At 33.3% G+C, this 23,908-nt stretch overlaps 1 protein-coding gene across 4 annotated transcripts in view; it reads right to left on the bottom strand.

Annotated features, from left to right (window-relative positions):
• Positions 1-23,908, bottom strand: part of PHKB (phosphorylase kinase regulatory subunit beta) — a 164,507-nt gene that overhangs the window by 108,689 nt on the left and 31,910 nt on the right. For all 4 annotated transcript variants that reach the window (XM_032486250.1, XM_032486251.1, XM_032486252.1 and 1 more), the window contains 3 exons: positions 20,921-21,020; positions 16,020-16,127; positions 12,629-12,709 (listed from right to left, as the gene is read on the bottom strand). In XM_032486250.1, coding sequence (XP_032342141.1) covers positions 12,629-12,709; positions 16,020-16,127; positions 20,921-21,020 — 289 coding nt within the window. The remainder of the gene's footprint in view (positions 1-12,628; positions 12,710-16,019; positions 16,128-20,920; positions 21,021-23,908) is intronic.

The raw sequence follows: 23,908 nt of genomic DNA, 5'->3' as shown, positions 1-23,908 counted from the left end.
CCATGTGTCTTACCTCTTGTTGGAAAGAACTGTAAAACCACATTTCAAAGGGTGTGCATAAAGAGAAAAGTGGAGAATTGAGGCCATTTTTGCAATCAGTGTACCATAGATCTTACAGGACAAGGGATAGAGTTTTTTAAAAAATCACATTGGAACAACTGAAAAGTAATAGACGTTATTCAATACCGTTAAATATCAAGTAATATAACTTGATTTAAAATGCCCATAAAAGGCCCCTACTAAGTTTTAAGTGAGCCAAGTGAAATTTTCATGACATAGTAAAAAGAAAAATATCAACGTCTTAAGATAGTCCAGTCAGGCAACGTGAGGACACTGAATAACAATAAAGTGATTTCAGAATTGGAAGATAACATCCTGAAAGAACACTATTCGCAGATCAATTCTGTGAATACTAATTTAGCACCTCATCCTATCATTAATGACTTCATTCCCGTGGAAGTTGAGAATCTGCGGCTAATAGTAACAGAATCAAAATGCACTAATTTTACAGAAAAATGGCTAAAGAACAAAAAAGATAACTTGGGTAACTGGAAAGGTTTTTCTGTCACACTATGGCATGAATGGCCCTTTTATGTTTAATTCTTAACAAGAAATATAGGAAGATTATATACCTTAAATATCATTTGATTACAAGGAAAGTGAAGTGCTCAAAATTTCGGTTACTGGTAGAAGTTCCTGCTTTCTTCTTACAGTAATTTGGAATAATTCTGCAAGTTACATTTTGCACTACAATTCAAGAAGGATCACTCCAAATTTGCTTTGTAGCCAAACAGCAATATATTTTTAGTTTGACCAATGTGAAGAAATTCTACTTCATAAGAAGTCATTTTACTGTCCAAATAGAAATATTTCCACAAATGGATACTTTCCAAGGAAGAGATTCCTTATATACAATTCTAAACTGTCACTGTGTACCAGAGTAAAAATTTTTAAAAAACTAATTCAGCCATTCACTAAACTAAAATATTATCATTTCCTAATGAAATAGAAAAAAGACATTGATATATATGACATATGTATGTTTAAATAAACACATTATTATGAATTACAGTATTCTTTTCCTGTAACATGTGGAATTCATTAAAGTGAATTCATATGAAGCAGTGACCATTTTATGCATTTTAAATAATTTGCAATTATTTCAGCAATAAGTGAAGTGACCATTCCAGCTTACTACATCTCATGAAACTATCATTTTAAAAATTTATCAGCTTTATTTCAGTAACAAGTTAACATTTGGGAGTGTGGCTGATGGTGACAGTATTTGGATAAAGAAGTCTATATCAGTAAACTGTAAGTTTAAGTTTTTTTAATTCCCCAAGTTATAACATTATCTTGAAATGAGAGAATACTGTAATAATAACTAAAAATCCATTTTAGTCTTATTGAACATTGTTTCAATTTCCCCATCTCCCTTAGCTCCTATCAAAACCATACAAGCACCAAAACAAGAAAACAAAATTCAATTCAGAATACTTCAAAGGATGTATATGGAATTCGGAACAAATTTTTATGTATGGGAAACATTTTTATTTAGTTAACAAAACTAGAACAAAATGGTTATTTTTAAAAATTCAGAGACCGTATTACAAAGGAGCTCAAGAGATCGTCTGTAACAACTATATCTTTCCAGATATGTCAATTTCTAGCATCTATTGTAAATCACTTAAATTAATAAGGTCTTCAAGGCCCGATTTCTCTAGTACTAAGAAAACGGAATCCTCTCCAGTGTCTATAAATCCAACTCAGATGATAGCAGCCCAAATTAGGTGCAATACTGCAAAAAATACTTAACCACTGAGTAATAATTTGCATTTAATTCCTTCAGTAACAAATCACAACCAAGACGCCTCTTAAATAACATATGTAATATGGTCTGACTTATGTGTACAAGTATCACCAACAAGGGAACAATGAACTGCCATCTGAGGTATGGGGAATATAAAAATTTCAAGAGAAAGAGTATGTGATAGGCGTGTCATGGAGGAAACAGAATGACAGCAACGATTAGAAATGAATTTGACGACTCAACTGGTCTTTTAGAGGATAATCTCACAACAGGTCAAAATTCTGTCTATTTTAAAATATCTATCTATACATATACACATTGGTGTGTAAATGGTTAGCTTAGGAGGCATAAATTAAATCTCTTATGAAACATCACCACCAATACAAAAAATGAGGTAAAATAAGATTTCTTTTATCAAGAAAAGCTGAGTGGTGGGGTGAGGGGAAAGGATTAATGGAGTATCTCAAAGAAAGTAATTTCCTAATTCAATACACTGTACATGACAGGCAACGAAAGCAAACAACCATGTGCAATAAATAAGGTAGCCATTAGCCTCATGTGGCTGACTGCCACGTAGCTAGTCCAAACTGCAATGAACTTTCAGCGTAAAGTACATACCAATTTTGCAGACTTAGCACAAAATAAAGAACATAAAACATCTCCTAAATAATCTCTTCTACTTATTCCATGTTAAAATTAGAATACCATAAATATACTACATTAAATAAAATATATTATTGAAACTAATTTCACCTACTGTTTTTAATATGGCTACTGAAAAATTTTAATTGCATATGTGGCTCACATTATATTTCGACTGGACAGCACAAGTATAGAGGCTGGAAAAAGAAACACACGCTTTCCCCACCTGCCTGCTCAGCAGGAGGTGGCCTTACAACAGCTCTGACCAATAAGGCATAGTAGAAGTGTGGGGAGCTTCAGGAAGGCTTTTGATGTTTCTGATTAAAATGGGCTACTTATGATGACAAGTAGCTAATACACCACTTTTATCAGCCTTCTCCCTTCTTTTTGCTTTGATGTCAGTAGTTAGAGCAGCCATTTTGAGACGATGAAAAAAAGAAACTAACAGACCAAGAAGCTAACTCTCTCCAGCACTGCATTGTACGAGCACGTTTTCAGTGAAGCCCCTGTAGCAATGCCAACAGATACAGGATGAATTAGTCTAACATTTCGTAATGAACTATAATTATAGAAGGGCTAGGATGAAAGATAAATTCCAGTTATTCATGTGACAAGCTTTATTAAAGGTGACAACCTTAAATTTATTCAGTAACAGCCATATATCCAACAAAAATTACAAAAGTGTTTCCACATAATTACTTGAGAGTTTTCTGTTAGTTTTTTGAAAAGTCAAAGATACTACTTTGGACATAAGTAAAAATTCACTGATTGTGGAATCAATGAAGTGACAAGCAATCTCAAGGTAAATACCTGAATTCTAAGAATATACTGTTCAAAAATGGGCATAAATATTCAGCAAAACATCATTTATAATAGTATTACTATTATAAAAGAAACATGATGTCCAAGCAAAGGCTTGGCTTGGAACAAGTGTTTGCTAAACACTTGAGGATGAATGGATAGTAGGCAATCAGTTGCATATTTCTGGTACAGAATCTCAGAAAGCCATTAAACATGCTGTTACCCAGACGTTTAAATGTGACAAAATGGTTGCATAATGGTCAACTTTTTTTTTTAATTGAAGTATAATTGATTACATCATTATATAACTTTCAGGATGACAAAGTATTTTTTTAAATGCAGTTAAAAAACACATTAAGACTCCTAGGTTAGCCAACCTTATAGAAAGACTAAATTGCAGGATAAAAGGCTGTTGGGTGGGGGTCAGGGGTATAAACAGAAAGTAAAACTAAGAATAACTAGAAATGGAAATTCAAATCAGAATGGCAAAGACCTCAAAAAACCCAGTCATCCCTAAAAGCAACGCAAATACAGATAAAAGTTATGAAAATCAACTTTAAGAGATCTGGAAATTAAACAAGAGATTGCAACAATGCAAGGAGCATTTAATCAAGAAAAATGACTGAAGTCTCAGTTAAGTAGAGAAAGCTTTGGAATGTATTAAATTGCCTTATTTCTTATCCCCTTCTCCCCTGCTCTGTTGCAGCTTCATAGTAGTCATGAAAATTAGACTAAAAGCCATTGGAAAGGACAAAACAGGTTTGGAACTTCCCCCAAATCACCATCTTAGCGAGTTGTCTGAAAAATACTTTTTGAACTGTCTGACAGTTTCTTACAATGTGTACAATGCACACAGCCTTTTCCCGAGTCATTTACTGAAAACAATCAATGGCAACTATTTAATACTGCAGCTGTCTAAAAAATTTCTTTTTAAAAGATGAGGAATGAGATGTACATAGGGTGCTTTGAAAATCTCCAACATATTCCTGGGAAGCCAGAAGGCTAGGTACAATTGTAGAGTTGTATCCACAACTGACACACATAATCTTAAACCCGTGGCTGAACTTGAGGCTCTGCAAAAGCAGGAAGTGAAGGGGAAAGGAGAGTTACATACTACCTGTGAGAACTTTCATGTGACAGCCCAAAATATACAGAGATAACCTTGGGAAAGGCTAGGAGACTTATTCATTCAAAACATTTAAGTATATTATTGTCCAATCATTAACTGAATTGAGTAACACATCAATGACCACATACGACAACACAAAATTTACAGAAATTTTCAGGGAAGACACTAAACAAATAACACAAGCACAACATTGACAACACCACACCTTAGAGAAGGGGGATATGACTTCTAGAGTTGACAGATTATTTTAAGTGTGCATTTTAACAACAACAACAAAAATGAGACATGTAAAGAAATAAAAATTATGGCTCATACATCTGAATAAAAAAAATTGATAGAAACTGTCCTTGATAAAACCTAGACATTGGACTTGTACCTTAGATCACCTATGTTAAATATGCCCAAAGAGCTCCAGGAAAGCATGTATAAAGAACTAAAGATGAGAATAACAATTCACCAAACACAGAGAGTCAATAAAGAGATACAAATTATAATAAGGAACTGAAATAAATATCTGAGTTGAAAAAGGCAGTAACTATATTCAACAGGTACACTAAAATCACTGCAAGTTCTTCTTCAGTCACCATGCAATAAAATTATAAATCAATTACAGAGGAAAATTAGGGAAATTAGCCAATATATGAAAATGAAACAATACACTGCTAAATAACCAGTGGGTCAAAGAAGACATCACAAGGAAAATTAGCAAATACATTAAGATGAATGAATATAAAACCATAATGTAACAAAAATAATAGGATGCAGTTGAGCAGGCTGTAGAGAGAAATTTATAACTACAAATGCCTAAGTTTGAAAAGCACCATTTTCTCAAATTAATAATCTAAACCTCTACCTTAAGAAACTTGAAAAATAAGAGCAAAATAAACCCATACAAAGCAGAAGGAGATAATAAAGACTACAGAGGAAATAAAACAGAGAACAAAAAATAGTAGAGAAAATCAATGAAATCAAAAGTTGATTCTTTGCAAACATCAATAAAACTGATAAATTGACCAAGAAAAGAAGGAGCTATGATTCCAATTACTAAAATAAAGAATGAAAGAGAATTCAACACCCATTTATGATAAAAACTCTCACCAAAGTGGGTATAGAGGGAACATATCTCAACATAATAAAAGCTATATATGACAAACCTACAGCCAGTACAGTACTCAATGGTGAAAAACTCAAAAGCTTCCCACTAAAATCTGTGACAAGACAAGGCTGCCACTATCACCACTCCTATTCAACATAGTCTTGGAAGTCCTAGCCACAGCAATCAGGCAAAAGGGAGAAATAAAAGGGACCCAAATTGGAAAAGAAGAGGTAAAAGTGTCACTATATGCAGATGACATGATACTATATATAGAAAACCCTAAAAGGTCCACACAAAAACTACTAGAAATAATCGAAGAATTCAGCAAGGCAGCAGGTTACAAGATTAATGTTCAAAAATCATTGCATTTCTTTACACTAATGATGAATCAACAGAAAAAGAAAGTAAAGAAACAATCCCCTTTAAAATAGCACCCAAAGTAATAAAATACCGAGGAGTAACTCTAACCAAGGAAGTGAAAGACTTATACACAGAAAACTATAAAACACTGATTAAGGAAATTAAAGAAGACTTGAAAAAATGGAAAGATATCCCATGCTCCTGGATTGGAAGAATCAATATTGTTAAAATAGTCACATTGCCCAAGGCAATCTACAGATTTATTGCAATCCCTATCAAATTACCCAGGACATATTTCACAGAACTAGAACAAATCATAATAAAATTTATATGGAACCACAAAAGACCTAGAATTGCCAAAGCATTACTGAAGAAAAAGAAAGAGGTTGGAGGAATAACTCTCCCAGACTTCAGACAATACTATAGAGCTACAGTCATCAAAATAGCATGGTATTGGTACAAAATCAGACATATGGACCAATGGAACAGAATAGAGAGCCCAGAAATGAACCCTCAAAGTTTTTGTCAACTCATCTTCGACAAAAGAGGCAAGAATATACAATGGAATAAAGACAGTCTATTCAGCAAATGGTGTTGGGAAAACTGGACAGCAACATGTAAATCAATGAAGCTAGAACACTCCCTTACACCATACACAAAAATAAACTCAAAATGGATCAAAGACTTAAACATAAGACAAGATACAATAAACCTCCTAGAAGAAAATACAGACAAAACATTATCTGACATACATCTCAAGGGCAGTCTAGCCAAGCAACAGAAATAAAAGCAAGAATAAACAAATGGGCTCTAATGAAACTTACAAGCTTCTGCACAGCAAAGGAAATCATAATTAAAACAAAATGACAACCTACAGAATGGGAGAAAATTTTTGCAAATGAAACTGACAAAGGCTTCATCTCCAGAATACATAAGCAGCCCATACAACTTGATAAGAAAAAAACAAACAACCCAATCCAAAAATGGGCAGAAGACCTAAACAAGCAATTCCCCAAGGAAGAAATACAAATGATCAATAATAGGCACATGAAAAAATGTTCAATATCACTAATTATCAGAGAAATGCAAATCAAAACTATGATGAGGTATCACCTCACTCCAGTCAGAATGGCCATAATTCGAAAGTCCACAAATGACAAATGCTGGAGAGGTTGTGGAGAAAGGGGAACCCTACACTGCTGGTGGGAATGCAGTTTGGTGCAGCCACTGTGGAAAACAGTATGGAGATTCCTCAAAAGACTAGGAATAGACTTACCATATGACCCAGGAATCCCGCTCCTGGGCATATATCCAGAAGGAACCCTACTTCAAAATGACACCTGCACCCCAATGTTCATAGCAGCATTATTTACAATAGCCAAGACACGGAAACAGCCTAAATGTCCATCAACAGATGACTGGATAAAGAAGATGTGGTATATTTATACAATGGAATACTATTCAGCCATAAAAACCAACAACATAACACCATTTGCAGCAACATGGATGTTCCTGGAGAATGTCATTCTAAGTGAAGTAAGCCATAAAGAGAAAGAAAAATAGCATATGAGAGCGCTCATATGCAGAATCTAAAAAAAACAAAAAACAAAAAACACATAAATACAAAACAGAAACAGACTCACAGACATAGAATACAAACTTGTGGTTGCCAGGGGGACGTGGGGTGGGAAGGGACAGACTCATATTTCAAAATGTAGAATAGATAAACAAGATTGTACTGTATAGCATAGGGAAATATATATAGGATCTTGTGGCTCACAGCGAAAGAGAATGTGACAATGAATGTATGAATGTTCATGTATAACTGAAATATTGTGCTCTACACTGGAATTTGACACAACATTGTAAAATGACTATAACTCAATAAACCAAATGTTTGAAAAAATGAAAGATACTAATCCTAACCTTGGAGGGAAAAAAGGGATTCATAACCTAGATGAAATGGACAAATTCCAAAAATTGACTCAAGAAGAAATAGAAAATCTGAATAAACAGAAGGAAAGCAGGGTTCAGCACAACACAGTAAAGCACAGGAAACCATAATTCTGGCTTAATAAATTATTCCTTGGTTCTGCCTCTTGAAGAATATTTCATCATATATTATTCATCTTAATTAAAGAAATGTGTAGTTTATATGTATAAATGATAACAAATACTTGAGATGTTTTAATCTTTAGAGGTTTTCATACTAGTCTAATCGAGCAATGTTGATAGTTCCTAAGGAAATTAGAGTATATATTATCATTTTTGTTTATTCCAACCAAATGGGAAAATTAAATGGGGAAATTAACCTGATAGTCCCTTATGTATGAGAAATGGTCAGGATTTCTGAGTACGCCAGTATTCTTTAGTTGTGAACATCAAATGAGACAACATAAGTGTTGTCATGCTTACTGTGAAACAGCCTAGTCTTCCAGATGCTCAGTCCTTTTCTGAAGTGTCTTGGGACCTTAGGATCTTCAGAGGTGTTGCTAAGCAAATTTCAGTGATATCATTTTACTTCATCTTATGTTTTAAAATAAAAAAATAAAACACTAAATTTATCAAGTCTAACTTTTTACTACTTTGTTTCTTTGACCTTTGTTAAGCAAAGAAATCTATTTCTTCACCATTTTATTTTACAGAAAGCTGTCTTGGATCACTTGCTCTGGAAGAAGCCAACTGCTGTACTGTGAAGACACTCAAGCAGCTCTATGGAGAGGGTTCTTCCCATCAACCATGTTAGTGAGCCATCTTAGAAGTAGGTCCTCCAGCCTCAGTAAAGCCCTCAGTTGACTGTAAATCTGGCTGATTTAGTGCAATTTATGAGAGGCCCTGTGTCAGTAAGACCCTGCTTAGCCTTTCCCAAATTCCTCACCCGCAAAAACTATGAGATAAAAAACGTTTACTCTTTTAAGCCACTAAGTTCTGAAGCAATTTGTCACACAGCAATAGACAGCTCATACAATAAGATATCAAGTCCACATGTCACCCAATCTGAAAATATCTGAAAAGAGCTTCTAGGTCTGATAGTAGGAGATAGCTTTGCAAAATAAAAGTAAATGGCACAAGAGACACGGTCAGTAAAGGAGACTCTTCCAGGTTTCATGTTCCTGAACAGTTCTGTACAGTATTTTTATTAGAAGGCTTACACTTGACACTTCCTCTAAAGAGCTGAAGAAGTAACTATCTGGCCATTCCTGAAGAAACAAGCTTTCAAACATGGAAGTTACACTTAAACGTATCTGAGGGAACTGGAGTCTGCAGGACCATTTGACAAGTTTCTATCAATACAGACCATTCCAAGTATTATCGCCAATAAATGCTTACTTCTACTAAAACTTTGAGTCTGTAAGAAGAATATGTGAGGTTATTTTTTCTGAAAATGACATGACATTGTGACTTGCTATTCATCAATGAAGTACTTCAAAATTAGAGTCATGCAACAGTATGACACTGGGGAAGGGACATTAGAATCCATACAGGCAGTTTCTCCATCTCCATGTGTAAAGATTTAGCTGATGAAGTTTAACACAAAGACATACAATTAACAGGTTTTAAAACCTTAATAAAAAATAAAAGCAGTCCAAAATTTAGGAAGGGAAGACAAAATTTTAACCTTTGAAAATCTTCACTTTCAAAGTACTCTTTAAAACATACAGTTTTGGGGTCACCAACGTCTAAAGAGTCCCTTCTTTATTAAAGAATTATGAGTCTTTTTATACAATGAGGCTTTTCCACAAAAAGCAAGAAAAAATTATCTTAAACACAAAACAAAATTTCATTTGTTATATAAACTTGGGAGGTATGTGGGGTTCTTTGGTGTTAAATAAAGTAAGTTTCTCTGGACACATTTAGGAAGGATTCTTTTCTTGTTTCTTTTCATCTACTTTAGGAAATTTATTTATGGAGAGTATCGTAGAACGGGAAATAGAATGCAATATGGTAGTTCATTACTTTGCCCCCGTCCAACAGATATAAATGAGTTACCTCCATTAATAAACAGGAAGACTGATTTAGGTGAACTTCATATATATACATATATGAAATATATATACTATATATATAAAACATTTATAAACTTACATTAAAACTATGTAAGTCTAACATATATTATGGGTTTCTCTCCAGATAAAGAAAGCAAATAGTGCCAAGGCAGAACAATAGAAGCTTGCCTCTTTCATATTTTTTGTTTTTATTTTGTTCCTTTTTTTTTTAATTTAAAAAAAGGTTTTTTGGTGGGGGGAGGCAATTAGGTTTATTTATTTATTCTTAGAGGAAATACTGGGGATTGAACCCAGGACCTAAGCACGTGCTCTACCACTTGAGCCGTACGCTCCCCTTCATTTTTTTATTTTTAATTTTAAAAAATTTATGAATGTGCATAGCAACACTTTTTATGGACATGAATGCAGACTGGGTACCCACAAAACGTGATGCACATGTGTGGGCAATGAAAGACGTTAGAAAATGAGCATATACTGCTGCTCCTGCCCTTGGGAAGTATGTTCCCCAGCAAGGCTTATCAACACAAATAGTGGCATTCAGTATTTTCACAGCACCTTAGGAAGGACACGCGTGACCCTTAAGACAATGGCCTTTTCCTTAAGGAACTAAAAAGTGGGTTCAAAGTTTATAAAAATAAAAGAATCAGTAAAGATAGTAAGATGGGCTGTCACAAGAGAGAAAATGGCTTATTTAAGAACCCTATGTCCTAACAGTGTAATATATATTATATTACATAAATATTTATGAGTGCATACATGGATATGTGTATATATGTGTACACACACACATTTCCTCAAACTGTATTCTTCAATCCTAAGAAAAATAAGGATTTGGGTAAATTAAAAATCTGATATTAGAGAAAGGAATGAGTGAGTTAGTCACACTTCTTTCTGGGTCCTTGGATTGCCCTGAGATGTGAATGTGCTTGGGAACTGAGGAAAAGAGATGGGATAATGAACTTGCCATTCAGGGCACAAGGCATAATTAGAAACGAAAATGCTTCCAAGTCACACTACCTTTCAAAGAATTAATTCCTCTGAAATATCTAGATAAAAGGAACTTCATTCACTGAAAGATTCTATGCAGGCCCATTTACTGCTTCTCCATATGATCCCTAACACAGTATACAAAATCTCAAGGAAAAAGATGGTGGGCAGCAATAACATTTTATTATTCTAGGATCTTAAGTTTATATGTTCAAGGCCGATTGATTTGGGCTATATAAAACTTTCATGTATACCAAATATAAACTATAAGGCTAAGAAAAAACATGAATAAGAAAAAAAAAAGCTTAAATTACCAAAATTACTTAAGTATAGATAAGTCATATAAATCAGAATAGAAAGGTTAAAGCAATATATTTTTGAAAAATGTCAGTTGACAACTAGAGATTTAAAATGAACTATGGTAAATACTGAGAAAGCAAAAAAAAAAAAAAAGTAAATGCTAAAAATTAAAAAGGAAAATGAAATAGCAACAAAACAAATCTACCAGTAATCAAGACAATTTCACCACTACCATCAGGAACATTAGTGGGAACTACTTACAACGATCAATGTTAGTTTTACCTACTATAAATGGTTAATCATATCGCATTCTGCTGGGACCTGGGATACTTTTCCAGTGCTCTGGAGTTTCTAAGAGAAGTTAAATGAGCTAGTTCTGGGAGTCTTCCTCTTTCCTAGTCAGAGTCAAGTTTCTTTTACTTGTTTTATATTTTAATGCTGCTTAACATTGGTCTGAAATAGGAGTTTCCCAATCCCTCTCCTACCCCAAAAGTTTGAATATCATTATTTCACAATATTATAGAAACCAAGAACTATTTGGATGAAATGAAAACATGTAATTCTTTGATAAATCAAACAGAAGAAATCATAAGTGGTTATGACTAATTTCTTCTTATCATTATCACTTCTTTATCATTTAACCTCACTTCTAAGTAGATTTTACCTACTGCATTAAAAAGGCACAATGGGAAGGATGTACAACATTATAAACTACTAGAGGGCAAGACTACATGAACCAGTTTCACAGCACCCTCAGTGCAGTCCAATGATGACTTCGTTGTTTGGCATATGATACAACAGTTCTCCATGCGTGGATCACTGGAGAAACATAATTACAAGTATAACATCCCTCCTCTTTGATGAAGTTCTCATTGTATATATCATCTCAATAATAAAAGCTTTTTGTTCCCACGGTGGCACATTTCAAAATGTGTCCGCATGTGTATCTGCATGTTTGTTCAAGCATTAGTGCCTATGAAAGAAATGCTTCTCAACTTTGGGATATAAATTTTTTCCAAATTTCCTAATAAGAATAAGAACATAGTATTTATCTTTTGAAAAACATCAAGAACCCTATGGAGGTCACACAATAAAAACAACAAAATATGATCAAAGTATCTTTTAACTTTTAGAAGGATGGGTTACAAAAAGCAATGATGGGAAAAAAGACACTATAACTCAGAATATCTGCAAATGCTACTAATTTCACTGTTGCTAAAGTTTCTGAAAGTTAAAAGTTTTTATTTGAGATCATCTGAAATATAGCTTTCATAGGAGTAAAGTTTTAGAACCTGTTACATATTTTGTTCATTTTTAAAGTGATTTGCTTTGAAAATATAAAGACTTTTTGATTCAATATCTAAAATCCAGTATCTAATTACATAAATTAAGAATAATCCATTTTATTAAACTAAAAATAAGCTTTAAAAAGTAAAAGGAAAAAAAGATATACTCAGAGATGAAATTTACTACTAGAGAATTCGGGGAAACCATACCTCATCAGTGTTATAGATAATCTGGAGTCCTGAGGAAATCATTTCCACAAGGTAAAGGAGATAGAGTGACACTGCATTTATCTGAAAACAAATAACATTAAAAGGTTAAAAGAAAGAACAAAAATATTATGTTATGAAATTAAATGTAAAAGCTAAAATTACAAGTCATATGTTCTAATGGTGGTACATAAAAACTATATCCTTTCCTATATGAAATAAATCAGCTGAGAATTTAGTTCATGATAAAACCTCAGCTTTGTAAACAAAACTCTAAAATCCTCAAATTCGTTGTGATGATGATTAACACATGATTAGGGACTGTTTTGTTTTTTTTTCTTAGTATATATATTTTTATTGAAGTATAGTCAGCTTACAATTTGTGTCAATTTCTGGTGTACAGCACAATGCTTCAGTCACATATGAACATACATATATTTGTTTTCATATTCTTTTTCACCACAAGTTACTACAAGATATCAAATACAGTTCCTTGTGCTATACAGTATAAACTTGTTATTTATCTATTTTATATATATTAGTATGTGCAAATCTCGAACTCCCAATTTATCCCTTCCCACTCCCGTCCCCCACTGGTAATCATAAGTTTGTTTCCTATGTCTGTAAGTCTTTTTGTAAAGTAAGTGCGTTCATCTATTTTTTTTTTTTAGATTCCACATATAAGTGATATCATTTGGTATTTTTCTTTCTCTTTCTGACTTACTTCTCTTAGAATGACATTCTCCAGGTCCATCCATGTTGCTGCAAGTGGCATTATTTTATTATTTTTTATGGCTGAGTAGCATTCCATTGTATAAATATACCACAGCTTCTTTATCCTGAGGCTCTTTTTGTAACATTTGCTTTCTAAGATTTATTTTCAAACTCTAGGTCTAAGTTTCTCTACTTTGAAACAGTTTTGCCCCAAAGCAATGTCAATCCATCTCAAATGTATGGTAAATGGAAAAGTTATTTGGCAAGTAAGCCATTAGGGCTACAGCACATTATAAACAATGGGCAATGCATCTTGAAGACAGTCTTATTTTCAGAGAATAGAGAATTTATGTAAACAACTGCTGAAACATATTAATTTTAATTAATGGTATAGCATATAATTTAAAATGTTTATTAAACAAATGAGCTGTTTTAAGTGAGTTATTTTTTCTTTAAGTATTTAGTCTGTTAAAGGTAAACATTATGTGATCTAAACAAAACAAACAAAAGAAGACAGTACTGTCCACTTTAACCAAAAATAAAGATTCTCACAGAATTCTGAATGAGATATGTAAATTTTCTCAAGAAAACAAGCAGTGAAAGATAAATACTACAACATGGACGAACATTACGCTAAATCAAAGAAGTCAGTCACATAAGACCATATGTTGTATGATTCCATTTGTATGAAATGTACAAAACGGGCTTATTCATAGAGACAGAAAGTAGACTGGTAGTTGCCTAGCGTTGGGGTCTTTGGAGGAGATGGGCAGTGACTGATGATGACTGGTCCAGGATTTCTTTATGAGGTGATGAAAATGTTCTGAAACTGACTGTGATAAGGATTGTACAACTCTGTGAATGTATTAAAAATCATTGCATTGTATACTTTACAAAGGCAAATTGTATATTATATGAATTATATCTCAATAAAGCTGTTATAAACAAATAAATAAATAGAAAGCAGTGAAAATTTTTTGTTTAGCCAGGAAACTGCTAACTTGAGTTAAAAAAAGAGAGAAAGCAAGATATAATTTAGTCCCTGTATAATTCCAACCCAGATTATTACTCCCTAGCAGCCTTGATGTCTTATGTTTTCCTCGACTCTCCTCCAATCCTTTGAGTGACTGACAGAAAGCTGGGGCAGGAAATTATTTGTGCCCTAGACACCCTGGACATAGCATGCTGGTGCCACCAGGGCCTGCCAGTGCTCGTAGGTCCCTCAGGAACCAGGACAATCTGGATGTCTCCTGACTTCCCAGCACTCAAAGTCCAGTGAGTACCAGGTTCCTGTCCAGGTCCAGATGGGCCACATTAAAAAAAAACAAAACAGGATTCTGGTTTTAGGTTTTTCAGCTCAACATCAACTTTTGAGTGACCTTTCCCAGAACACAGAAGAGAAGAGCTTCACTCCATTGCCAGGATCACCGAAATATTTCATCACAGCACTGACACTGCCTGTCAGAAATGACTGCAAAGAAATCTCATTCCTAAAGACAGGCACTTACAGCAACTCCTTCAAGAGCTCTCTGCTCTGACTTTTGGAATGTTTCTGTGAGAAAATATTCATAAGTGGCAAATGGCACAGGAGCTGTCAGATAACAGATTGACCAGCACTTACTTGAAGACTACTAAGTGCCAGGCACTGAGCTTGAATTCTGGAATACAGAAATAAGTAAGGTACTATCTTCTGAAAACCCTATTTCAAATAGTAAACATATTTGTCAAAGCAAAAGGTACAGAAAACCTAATTATGTGATAATTACAAGGAGAAGGTGGAGCAGGCTACATACTCATATTAACACTAAATCTCCAAGGAACTGATTACAACTAAATTTAAGAGTTTCTGCTGCATAGAAATGGGGACACTGCACTTTCTGTGTTTGGAGGAGTCATACTAAAGTAAGACATTTCGGATCACTAGAGAGAGAGGAACTATAAAAAGGAGATACTCTTATTTTAGTAAGGAATGTCTGAATAATAAGTATTCTGTTCTAAAGATCGCAGAACCAAATGATGAGTAGGAAGAAAACCCACTAAACATAAATAGCATAGATAATGTTTGCATCCTAGAAACAAGGCAATGGGATGTCCTGCTAAAGAGAGCACACAGATGTGAGAGAAAACAAATGAAAAAACAAAAACCCATAAAATCCTACAGTGTATTCTTAGCATATAAAATTTAATATAGTATTATGATAAAATTTATAGACTCCAGAAATGCCTTTTGGAATTACATTTTAGGGGTATGTTTTTAGCTTTATTGAAGGTTAATACAGTAAAAAATGAACCATCATGTAATAAAAACTTCTGATTTGTTGTTATATCGCTGTCAATTGTTTTTTATTCCCTAGTTCCTAAGTGTTGAAATTCTTCTAAATTTGATAACAAGTACAAGCTTTTGTCACTGAAAGAACTGTTGGATTCCCTCTTCTAGACAGGAATAATATTACGATCCATCCAGCTACCCCTTCTGCTTTTGCACCAAGAACTAAGGCAAATTTAATACTTAATCACAATAACTAATTCTGCCTTGCTGGGTTTCCTCGTTTCACGGTTGATTCTCTACTTCTACTGTGAACAATTTTGAAATCTACTTTTTAAAAATTGTAAATAGCCCCAAATCTTCTATGATGTTGAGTACAAACAGAGAAGAAGATTTGTAATCTTCTCTTTTTACCTGAAGATGACCATATTCCTCATAGGAAAGGATCTCATCTCCTGTGTGCACATTGAAAGCAGAGTGAAGACACGTTGTTGGGCGTGGATCCTGCTTAAACTGCTGGACCTAGAATCAAATATAAATTTTAAACAATGCTAGTAATTCACATTCCCATCCAAGGTTAGAGATTATAAATTATTTTTCACGAAGCTTTTTAATGAGGAAAGCTAGAGCTTATAGGCAGAGAACAGAACAAAACAGATGTTACTTTTTCTAAAGAAACAAAACCAAAAAAGAAACAAAACACAGACAAAACTTGTTACTATTAAAAGAGTTGACATGGTTGTCAAATACTTAATTGACATTTCACAAACAGCAACTCAAGTATAATAGCGACCTTGTTAACGTAGTCGCAATAGCAATGGCTTTTGCATTGTTCTGCATCTTTTTTTAAATACTTTTTTATTGAATTATAGTCATTTTACAATGTTGTGTCAAATTCCAGTATAGAGCACAATTTTTCAGTTATACATAAACATACATATATTCATTGTTGTTTTTTTTCTGCTGTGAGCTACCACAAGATCTTGTATATATTTCCCTGTGCTATACAGTATAATCTCGTTTATCTATTCTGCATATGCCTGTCAGTATCTACAAATTTTGAAATCCCAGTCTTTCCCTACCCACCCTCCGCCACCTTGGCAACCACCTTATGCATCTTATTTTATTTTAGAGTCAAATAATAGTTTACTCTGTGGGACAGGATTTCAGGGATTGTATCCCAGTGTACTGCTATTTGGAAATGTTTACGTGACACTCAATGAAAAAGTGCTTCAGGCCATATTCTAATTCACTAAGTGTTCAAAACTTCAAATGCTATTTCTTTCTCTAAGGGTCACAAAGTAACTATGCTCATGTCAATGTGTTTTCATTTCCTTTGCCACATATACTCTCGTTACTAACGCACCACTTTTAAGAGGACACAGGCCATACCTTTACTTATTAATTGAACATAAAATTTAACCATTTTAGAATTCGAAGTAATAACTAAATGATCTAGCAAACTGCGAGGACAAATGAATATTAATTCAACTTCACAAACATTTACTGACATCAATTACATGCCAAGTAGTACTGTGCTAGTCCCTGGAAATATAAGATGAACAGGAACAGAGGATGAATAGAATTCCACATGGCTCTATATAAAGGCAATGACTTTCTCCTCTCTTTGAAAGATATAAGTGAGGGTAGTATCTGGATGGTTATAATCTTGCCTTGTTTCACCTGGCTAAGGAACCACATAGAACCATATTCTTTTCTCTACCTTCACAATTCTTCTCTTCATACATCAAATCTTATCTCAAAAAAAAAAAAGTCTTCTTTTATAAAGTCCTTTCTGAACCCCAACTAAAATTATTTCCTCTGGACTCCTACATGAGGGTGATTATCCTTCAATTATTTCTCCAGTCTTTTATTTTTATTAGTTGTTTGTATTTCCCACTATTTTATAAGCTTCTAGAAGTTACACTATCCAATATGATATCCACTAGCTACATGTGACTAAATTAAATTACAATTATATAAAATTTAGAAATTTAGTCCCTCATACTGTTCATATATCAAGTGCTCGATAGCACATGTGACCTGTGGCTTCTGTACTGTTCAACACAGTAACATAGAACATTTCTATCATCACGGGAAGTTTACTGGACAGCACTGTGCTAGAGGGCTAAAACACCTTTGCAGCCCTTAAGAACCCTACACAAATAAATAAGCCCTACCTATGACTGAAGTCAACAAAATGAAAGGCCTGTAAGTAGACAAGTAGATGAGGGTAAAGGTAGGGATGTATGTCTTCTGTCTACGAAGTGACCAAGCTATCCAGTGCTAACTCAGAGGTGCGAATACTACCCTTTCTCAGTATCTAAAACTGCTGGCAACTGTCTTACAGACTACACAGACAGGAGTTACTGTGGTCACTCCTCTCCCAGTGCCATGATTATTATCTCAAAGTGCTGAGCATTATTCTGGGATTTTAGACAAAAATATGGTTAAATTAAAACAGAATACATTTTGCCCACTTGGTAAGGATCTAAATGGATAAGGTTTTATCAGTTTAATAAAGTAAATGCTGCAGTTGACAAGGCAGTGTTCATCATTTGTCTTCAAGACACACAAGAACCCAGCATGAGAATTTCAACTCATTCAATCACCGTGTCTCGGGAAAAGCAGCTACTAAATGATTAAAGATGCTCAAATGGGGTATTATATAACTATGCTTTGAGTCTTAAAGCTATTAAAAGACAAATAATTTTAAATTTCTGAAAAAAAGAATAAGACCCAATCTCTGTAAGCTTTGAAAATTAATGGGGGCATACTGTATATGAATTATAGACAATGTATACTCTTGAAAGCAGTCAAAAACAAGTGGACTTTAATTAGTGTTTTATATGACATCTGGCAAGTAAAAATAAAGAATGAGTAAAGTAAAATTTTCTAGATTAAAAAAATCTAAACTTTGTTTTCTTTGCTGGTATTTTATTTAGATTTTTCCCTCGAAACTTTAATCACTGTGAATAAGCAGCTTATCAATCAGGAAAAGATAACTGAGTATTCCGTCCTCCGTTCTTGATTAACAGACTCAAAATATGCACTTCAGTGGAAAAAATACTCCTATAGGAGAATCCTGGAAGACTAAATTTTCTCATGAATTACAAACTACTTAGCAGCATTTTAAACAAATAAAAATTTTAAGTAGATAATTAGGGACAGCAACATTCACAGCCTATTGTAAAGCAAATCTCTGCTCTCCAAACTGTGAACTATGGATTGGGATCAATTCTAAAATGTGAGTACTTCTTGGTAAGGAGTATTAGAAAAAATAGGTATATGAATATTTAGAGGTAAAGAAAAAAAACCTAATGTTAATAAGATAGGTATTAAGACAAATGGCAAGACAATAATAGAAATCAGATTGCTCTACATTCTGCAAATCAAGAACAACTCTCTATTCACTCAAACTCATAAGAAAGTAAAAATACTTCCTTTAGGTAGTATTATTAGAAAATATGTCAGGAAGCTTGTTTTACAATGAGAAGCAATAAAGGTGGAGAGCCTTAGACTTTCTAAGTCATGATTTTACTTCAGAAGATGAGCCTTAAGATCAAAGAGCACATGAACACTATAAATTATGCCTTATTTTAGTTTTAAGGAAGCCAAAGGATTAATATATTTCACATTTTAAAATATGGTAACAGTCTCTACTGCTATGGAAACATGAAGGAAATGGTGAGCATCAACAAGAGGTGACAGTGTGGTGGGAGGCAGTGAACTTGGCACATAGTGCAAGCTCCCTCAGACAGTAATATCTTCCATCCAACTATAAACAGTTACGAGGATCAAGAAAAATTATAATAATTAAAATGCTTCAAAATTTGCAAAAGACTACATTTTGTAATATGCAGAAATATCTAATCCTAATGTGATCTACACCTTCTTACAACTCACACTTACTTTAATGGTCTACCATGGTACCTACACAAGGCAAAAAAATGCTAATTCTTTATAATTTAAGGAATTCAAGACAGCTTAACTTTCATTCAAGCTGTATTCAATTGTGAATACTGGTTAGTAAAGCTGAATAAATTTAGAAAGGGACATTACAATTAGTTAAGCCACACACAAAAAATTTTATATTACATCACTTCCTTCCTTTTGATAAACAATTCTAATTTAAATCTGTTAGCTTGGTTAGCAAACACAAGAAATTCATAGCTCTCCCAATGTTTCCTTGGGAGAAAAGTTAAATTCATAGACATTAGGTGTTCATGAAATGATAAATGTGAAATAAACAGTAAACTTCTCATACTTCGTAAAAAAAACTTTAACCACAATCACTTCCATATATTTCTGCACGAGATTAATTCAAGTATGTCAATATGACGTTATTACTTTCTTTCAAGCATTGAAAAACCTTTAAAATAATGATTTGTAAAGTCAAGTCTCAGTAGACAAATTACAGGCCTGTCACATAACTCTATTATTAGCTTGCGAATAAATTTACTTTTTTTGTCAACATTTTTGTTATTCTGGTAGCAGAGCATGAGGGAAATTTTTTCTTTTTATTTTGACCTCAGATACAAGTCTTAAGAAAAAAATGTGCTATCACAAAAAGTTAATACAATAGTCACATGATAAAAATATACAATATGTTAAGTGATCAAAACTGCTTGCATTAATTACTAATGTTCATCTCTGCTGATGAATTATCAAACCTCGGAGTAGTGTTGGGGCCCCACGACACTGATGTAAATATATGGACACTTAGTATATTAGGATCTGAAAGCACAGAGATGTAGGAAAGTAAGGAAATACTACATTATATTTGTATAAAGCTTTACAGTTTAAACAGTTTTATTATGTATTATTTCTTTAATTCCAAAAATCACCCTGTGAAGTTTTCTGTTTTCTAAGCCTATAATTCCTGCCCTCTATATATGTAAATGAATGAAGTATTATATTTTTAAACTAACCTTCACTTACGCCAGAGTATTAACATACTCAAAAGGAATTTTGATAAAGATTTTCTTAAGTAACATAGTATTGGTTAGAATTACAGGTATCATAAGGTTCCTGAGAAACTGAGTCTTTATCAAGCAAACACCAGATGCAAAATACAAACAGATTCAAGCCTAAATAACAGTTCTCAATCACTCTCTCTTACGGTGATTCTCCAATTTCAGAATTTCAAAACCCTGGGCTGGGGAGGCAGAGCTGTTTTAACCTATCAAGACTGCCCTGGGATGCGGCTTTACCTTTACAAAGTACACTCTTCTTCAGAAGATGCTATTGCTATACTGGTTAAATTAATCCGTCAGAATGATGTGAGGATTTCAGTCCACACTGCAGTGTTTTACCTTATCGGCCTGACGCATATAGCAGTAGAGAATTCCTCTCATACATTTTATAGCCGAGTGCTCCAGCTCATGGGTCCTTCCCTTGTCATCATCAATGCGCCTGGGTAAGAGAGATAACTCATGAAACAAATTGGAAACTCATTCGAAAAGAAAGCAGAGCTTTTGATAATTGAGTATTTAACTATCTGGCTAATCCTATGTTCGGGTGACATCTACTAATTTTGTAACAGTGAAACTCCATTTTCCCAGCAGATGTAGAAATGCTGCCAAAAAAAAAAAAAAAAAATCAATCCAATGATGAAACTTGTGCAAACTTCTCATTCTTTTAAGGAAGTAAGCCAATTGCTTTAAAAATAATATATAATATTTTCAACACTGACTTGGCTAAAACTTTAAACAATACTTCTATATTGCAAAAATCTGAAAGATTTTTAAAATTCACTGTTGCAGAGTACAGGCAATTTTAAATATCAATCACTTTAGGTTATGAATTGGCCACTTGGATTCAAGGAAGTGCAGATTAAGGTAGGCACATGTCTTCTTTGCCATCTGTTTAATAATGCCAGGGTGGGCACTTCAGTCAGGGATGCCTTCAAGTAAACACACATCCAGTATCATACATGATGCATTGGGGCATAAAATTTTATGTTCTCAGGCCTTAGTTTAAAATCAATTGACCACAGTTCACATCTCCTGATTAAAAAAAAAAAAAAACAGCTAAAATCTAACTATTAAACTAGGTTAAGATGTTCTTCTGGTTTTAAGTTCCTTTTATCTTATTGATCAGCGGCATTTAAAAGATGAATGACAGTTAACCACTATTGAAAAAAAAAAGTAGTTTATTCATTGTTTCACTACATCTCAACTAAAATATCTGGCCATCATTCTCACTTGATAAAAAGCATCACCTGTCTCTTTAAAAAGTATACTATAATACCTCCTCTTTCAATTACAGATCTCACAGACCACTACTGGAAAGAATGAGGATTATTTTAATATAGTACAGTGAATGTCAGTAAAAAGTAAGTTATATGTCATTAGAACATCATTCTTCCTTTCATATTCAGGCCCTGAAGTGAAACTAGCACGATTCTGCTCTGTGATTTATTTTTCCCCCTGATATCAGAGCCAAGTGCTAACAGGGGAAAATTATGGTGTGAGTAACAGTGGATGAGGCACTGATACACGAAGGAAACAGCACAACTGGAGTATAATGATCTCAAAGAAATGTTCTGTGTATAATTCCCACTTCATCTGAGAACAAAAAAAAATTCAGAAAAAAATTAAAATCAGGTTTTTCTAAAATTGTCTTTAAAATAATTCTCTTCCTCTAATTTCCACAGGCATTAAACTAAGACTGAAATATTCCAGAATAATTCAGCCATTATAAAGAATCTTTCTATTTTAATGAGGTTCTCCTGTTTCTCCTTTCTCCTGCAAATAATAGTAGTAACCAGAAGAATATTTCTCTTCTGACTGAGAAAATGAAAGAGCAGCTGCATTGGAGTAAAAACATTTAGGATATATCTATCACCTTTCCTAAGATTTAAAGAGAACCTGGTGACCCAAAATAATCCCTCTATTTTCTACCAGGAATTGGCAATATTCTACTCTCTCAGGAGCTCTATGGATGCACGTTCAGGTTCTAATATGATCTCAATAATACTTTTAATTTAAAAAAAAATAAATGAAATAACTTTAAATTTCACTCTAGTCAATTTGCTGATCACAAGCTATGTAGAGGGGTTGATCAGATTCTACAATATGAAGTCCTAACTTTATATCTAAACCAGAATTCCATATATGTAAATACATAACTAGTGAAGAAACTAAACACTTGAATTTTATCACTGGTGCATTATTTTCCCCATAGCCAGTCCTCAAGGAAAATAAAATCAGAATACTGTTTGGCTGTATGACTTGACTGTTTACCAGCACTAAGCTAGGGCCACCTGTTACATTCAACTCCTAAAATAGTGATAAATTTGACACTGGGAGGGGACAGGCTAATTTCTCGCAGGAAGATATTCTCTCTCTCCCTTAGAACTGCAAGGTATCTTGCCAATGTCTGTCTTGAGTTTTTACTTTTCTAATATATGCACATTTAAACAAGTTAATACTCTTTCAAGTTCATACTCTTTTAAAAAAATGGCTTACTCTTCTTAAATATAAAATCTAAATTCCACATTTAAACCCTAAATTGAAGTTATATTTTTTCTAGAAGTTATATTAGAAAGAACAAAAAATGCAAAAATCCTACATGATACTTTTTAGCATGGCATAAGTATAGGCTTAACTTTCTTTTAACAGATTTTGTATAATTGACTAGATTCAGAAACAGTTCTAACCTAAACCATGTAAATCAAAATAATTTAATTATTTACAAAATAAAATTATATAATTATAATAATATAATAACATATAATCATTTAATTATATTAATTATAATAAGTATATAATTAGAGATGATGTAATATAATCATAATTTTAAATGATGGTATATTCAGAACTACAACTTGATACATAAATTACATTTTAAAAAGTCAAACATACTAGTAAGCATTTCTTCCCTCCTCTAAAATAGAACAAAATTATAAAATGGAACCGTAACATTACTTTTAAGAAAAACAAACAATATCATTGCCTTTAATGATAACATATTGACTATATCTAATTAATTAAACAGCACCAAATTATACTCCTAATGTATATGAAATATAAATATGCATAAATGATCTTTTTAAATCCTCAGTACATGCGCATGCGCGCGCACACACACACAAATTCAAACAGATGTGAGGTCTCATGAGATTGTTGACAAGACTGAAAACTATACAATTAGACAAATCAAATTAGTCACATTTTTAAAAATTAGTAACTTTATATTATGCATTTATCACCAATAAGAGATAAATATAAATTTCATCAAGAGAAAACAGTGGCAGCTTAGTTATTGAGGAATTCTTCTTAATGTAACCTGATTTCACT

The sequence above is a fragment of the Camelus ferus genome, chromosome 9, assembly GCF_009834535.1.
Source record: "Camelus ferus isolate YT-003-E chromosome 9, BCGSAC_Cfer_1.0, whole genome shotgun sequence".
NCBI lineage: Eukaryota > Metazoa > Chordata > Mammalia > Artiodactyla > Camelidae > Camelus > Camelus ferus.
This window is presented reverse-complemented; position numbering and strand designations above follow the sequence as displayed.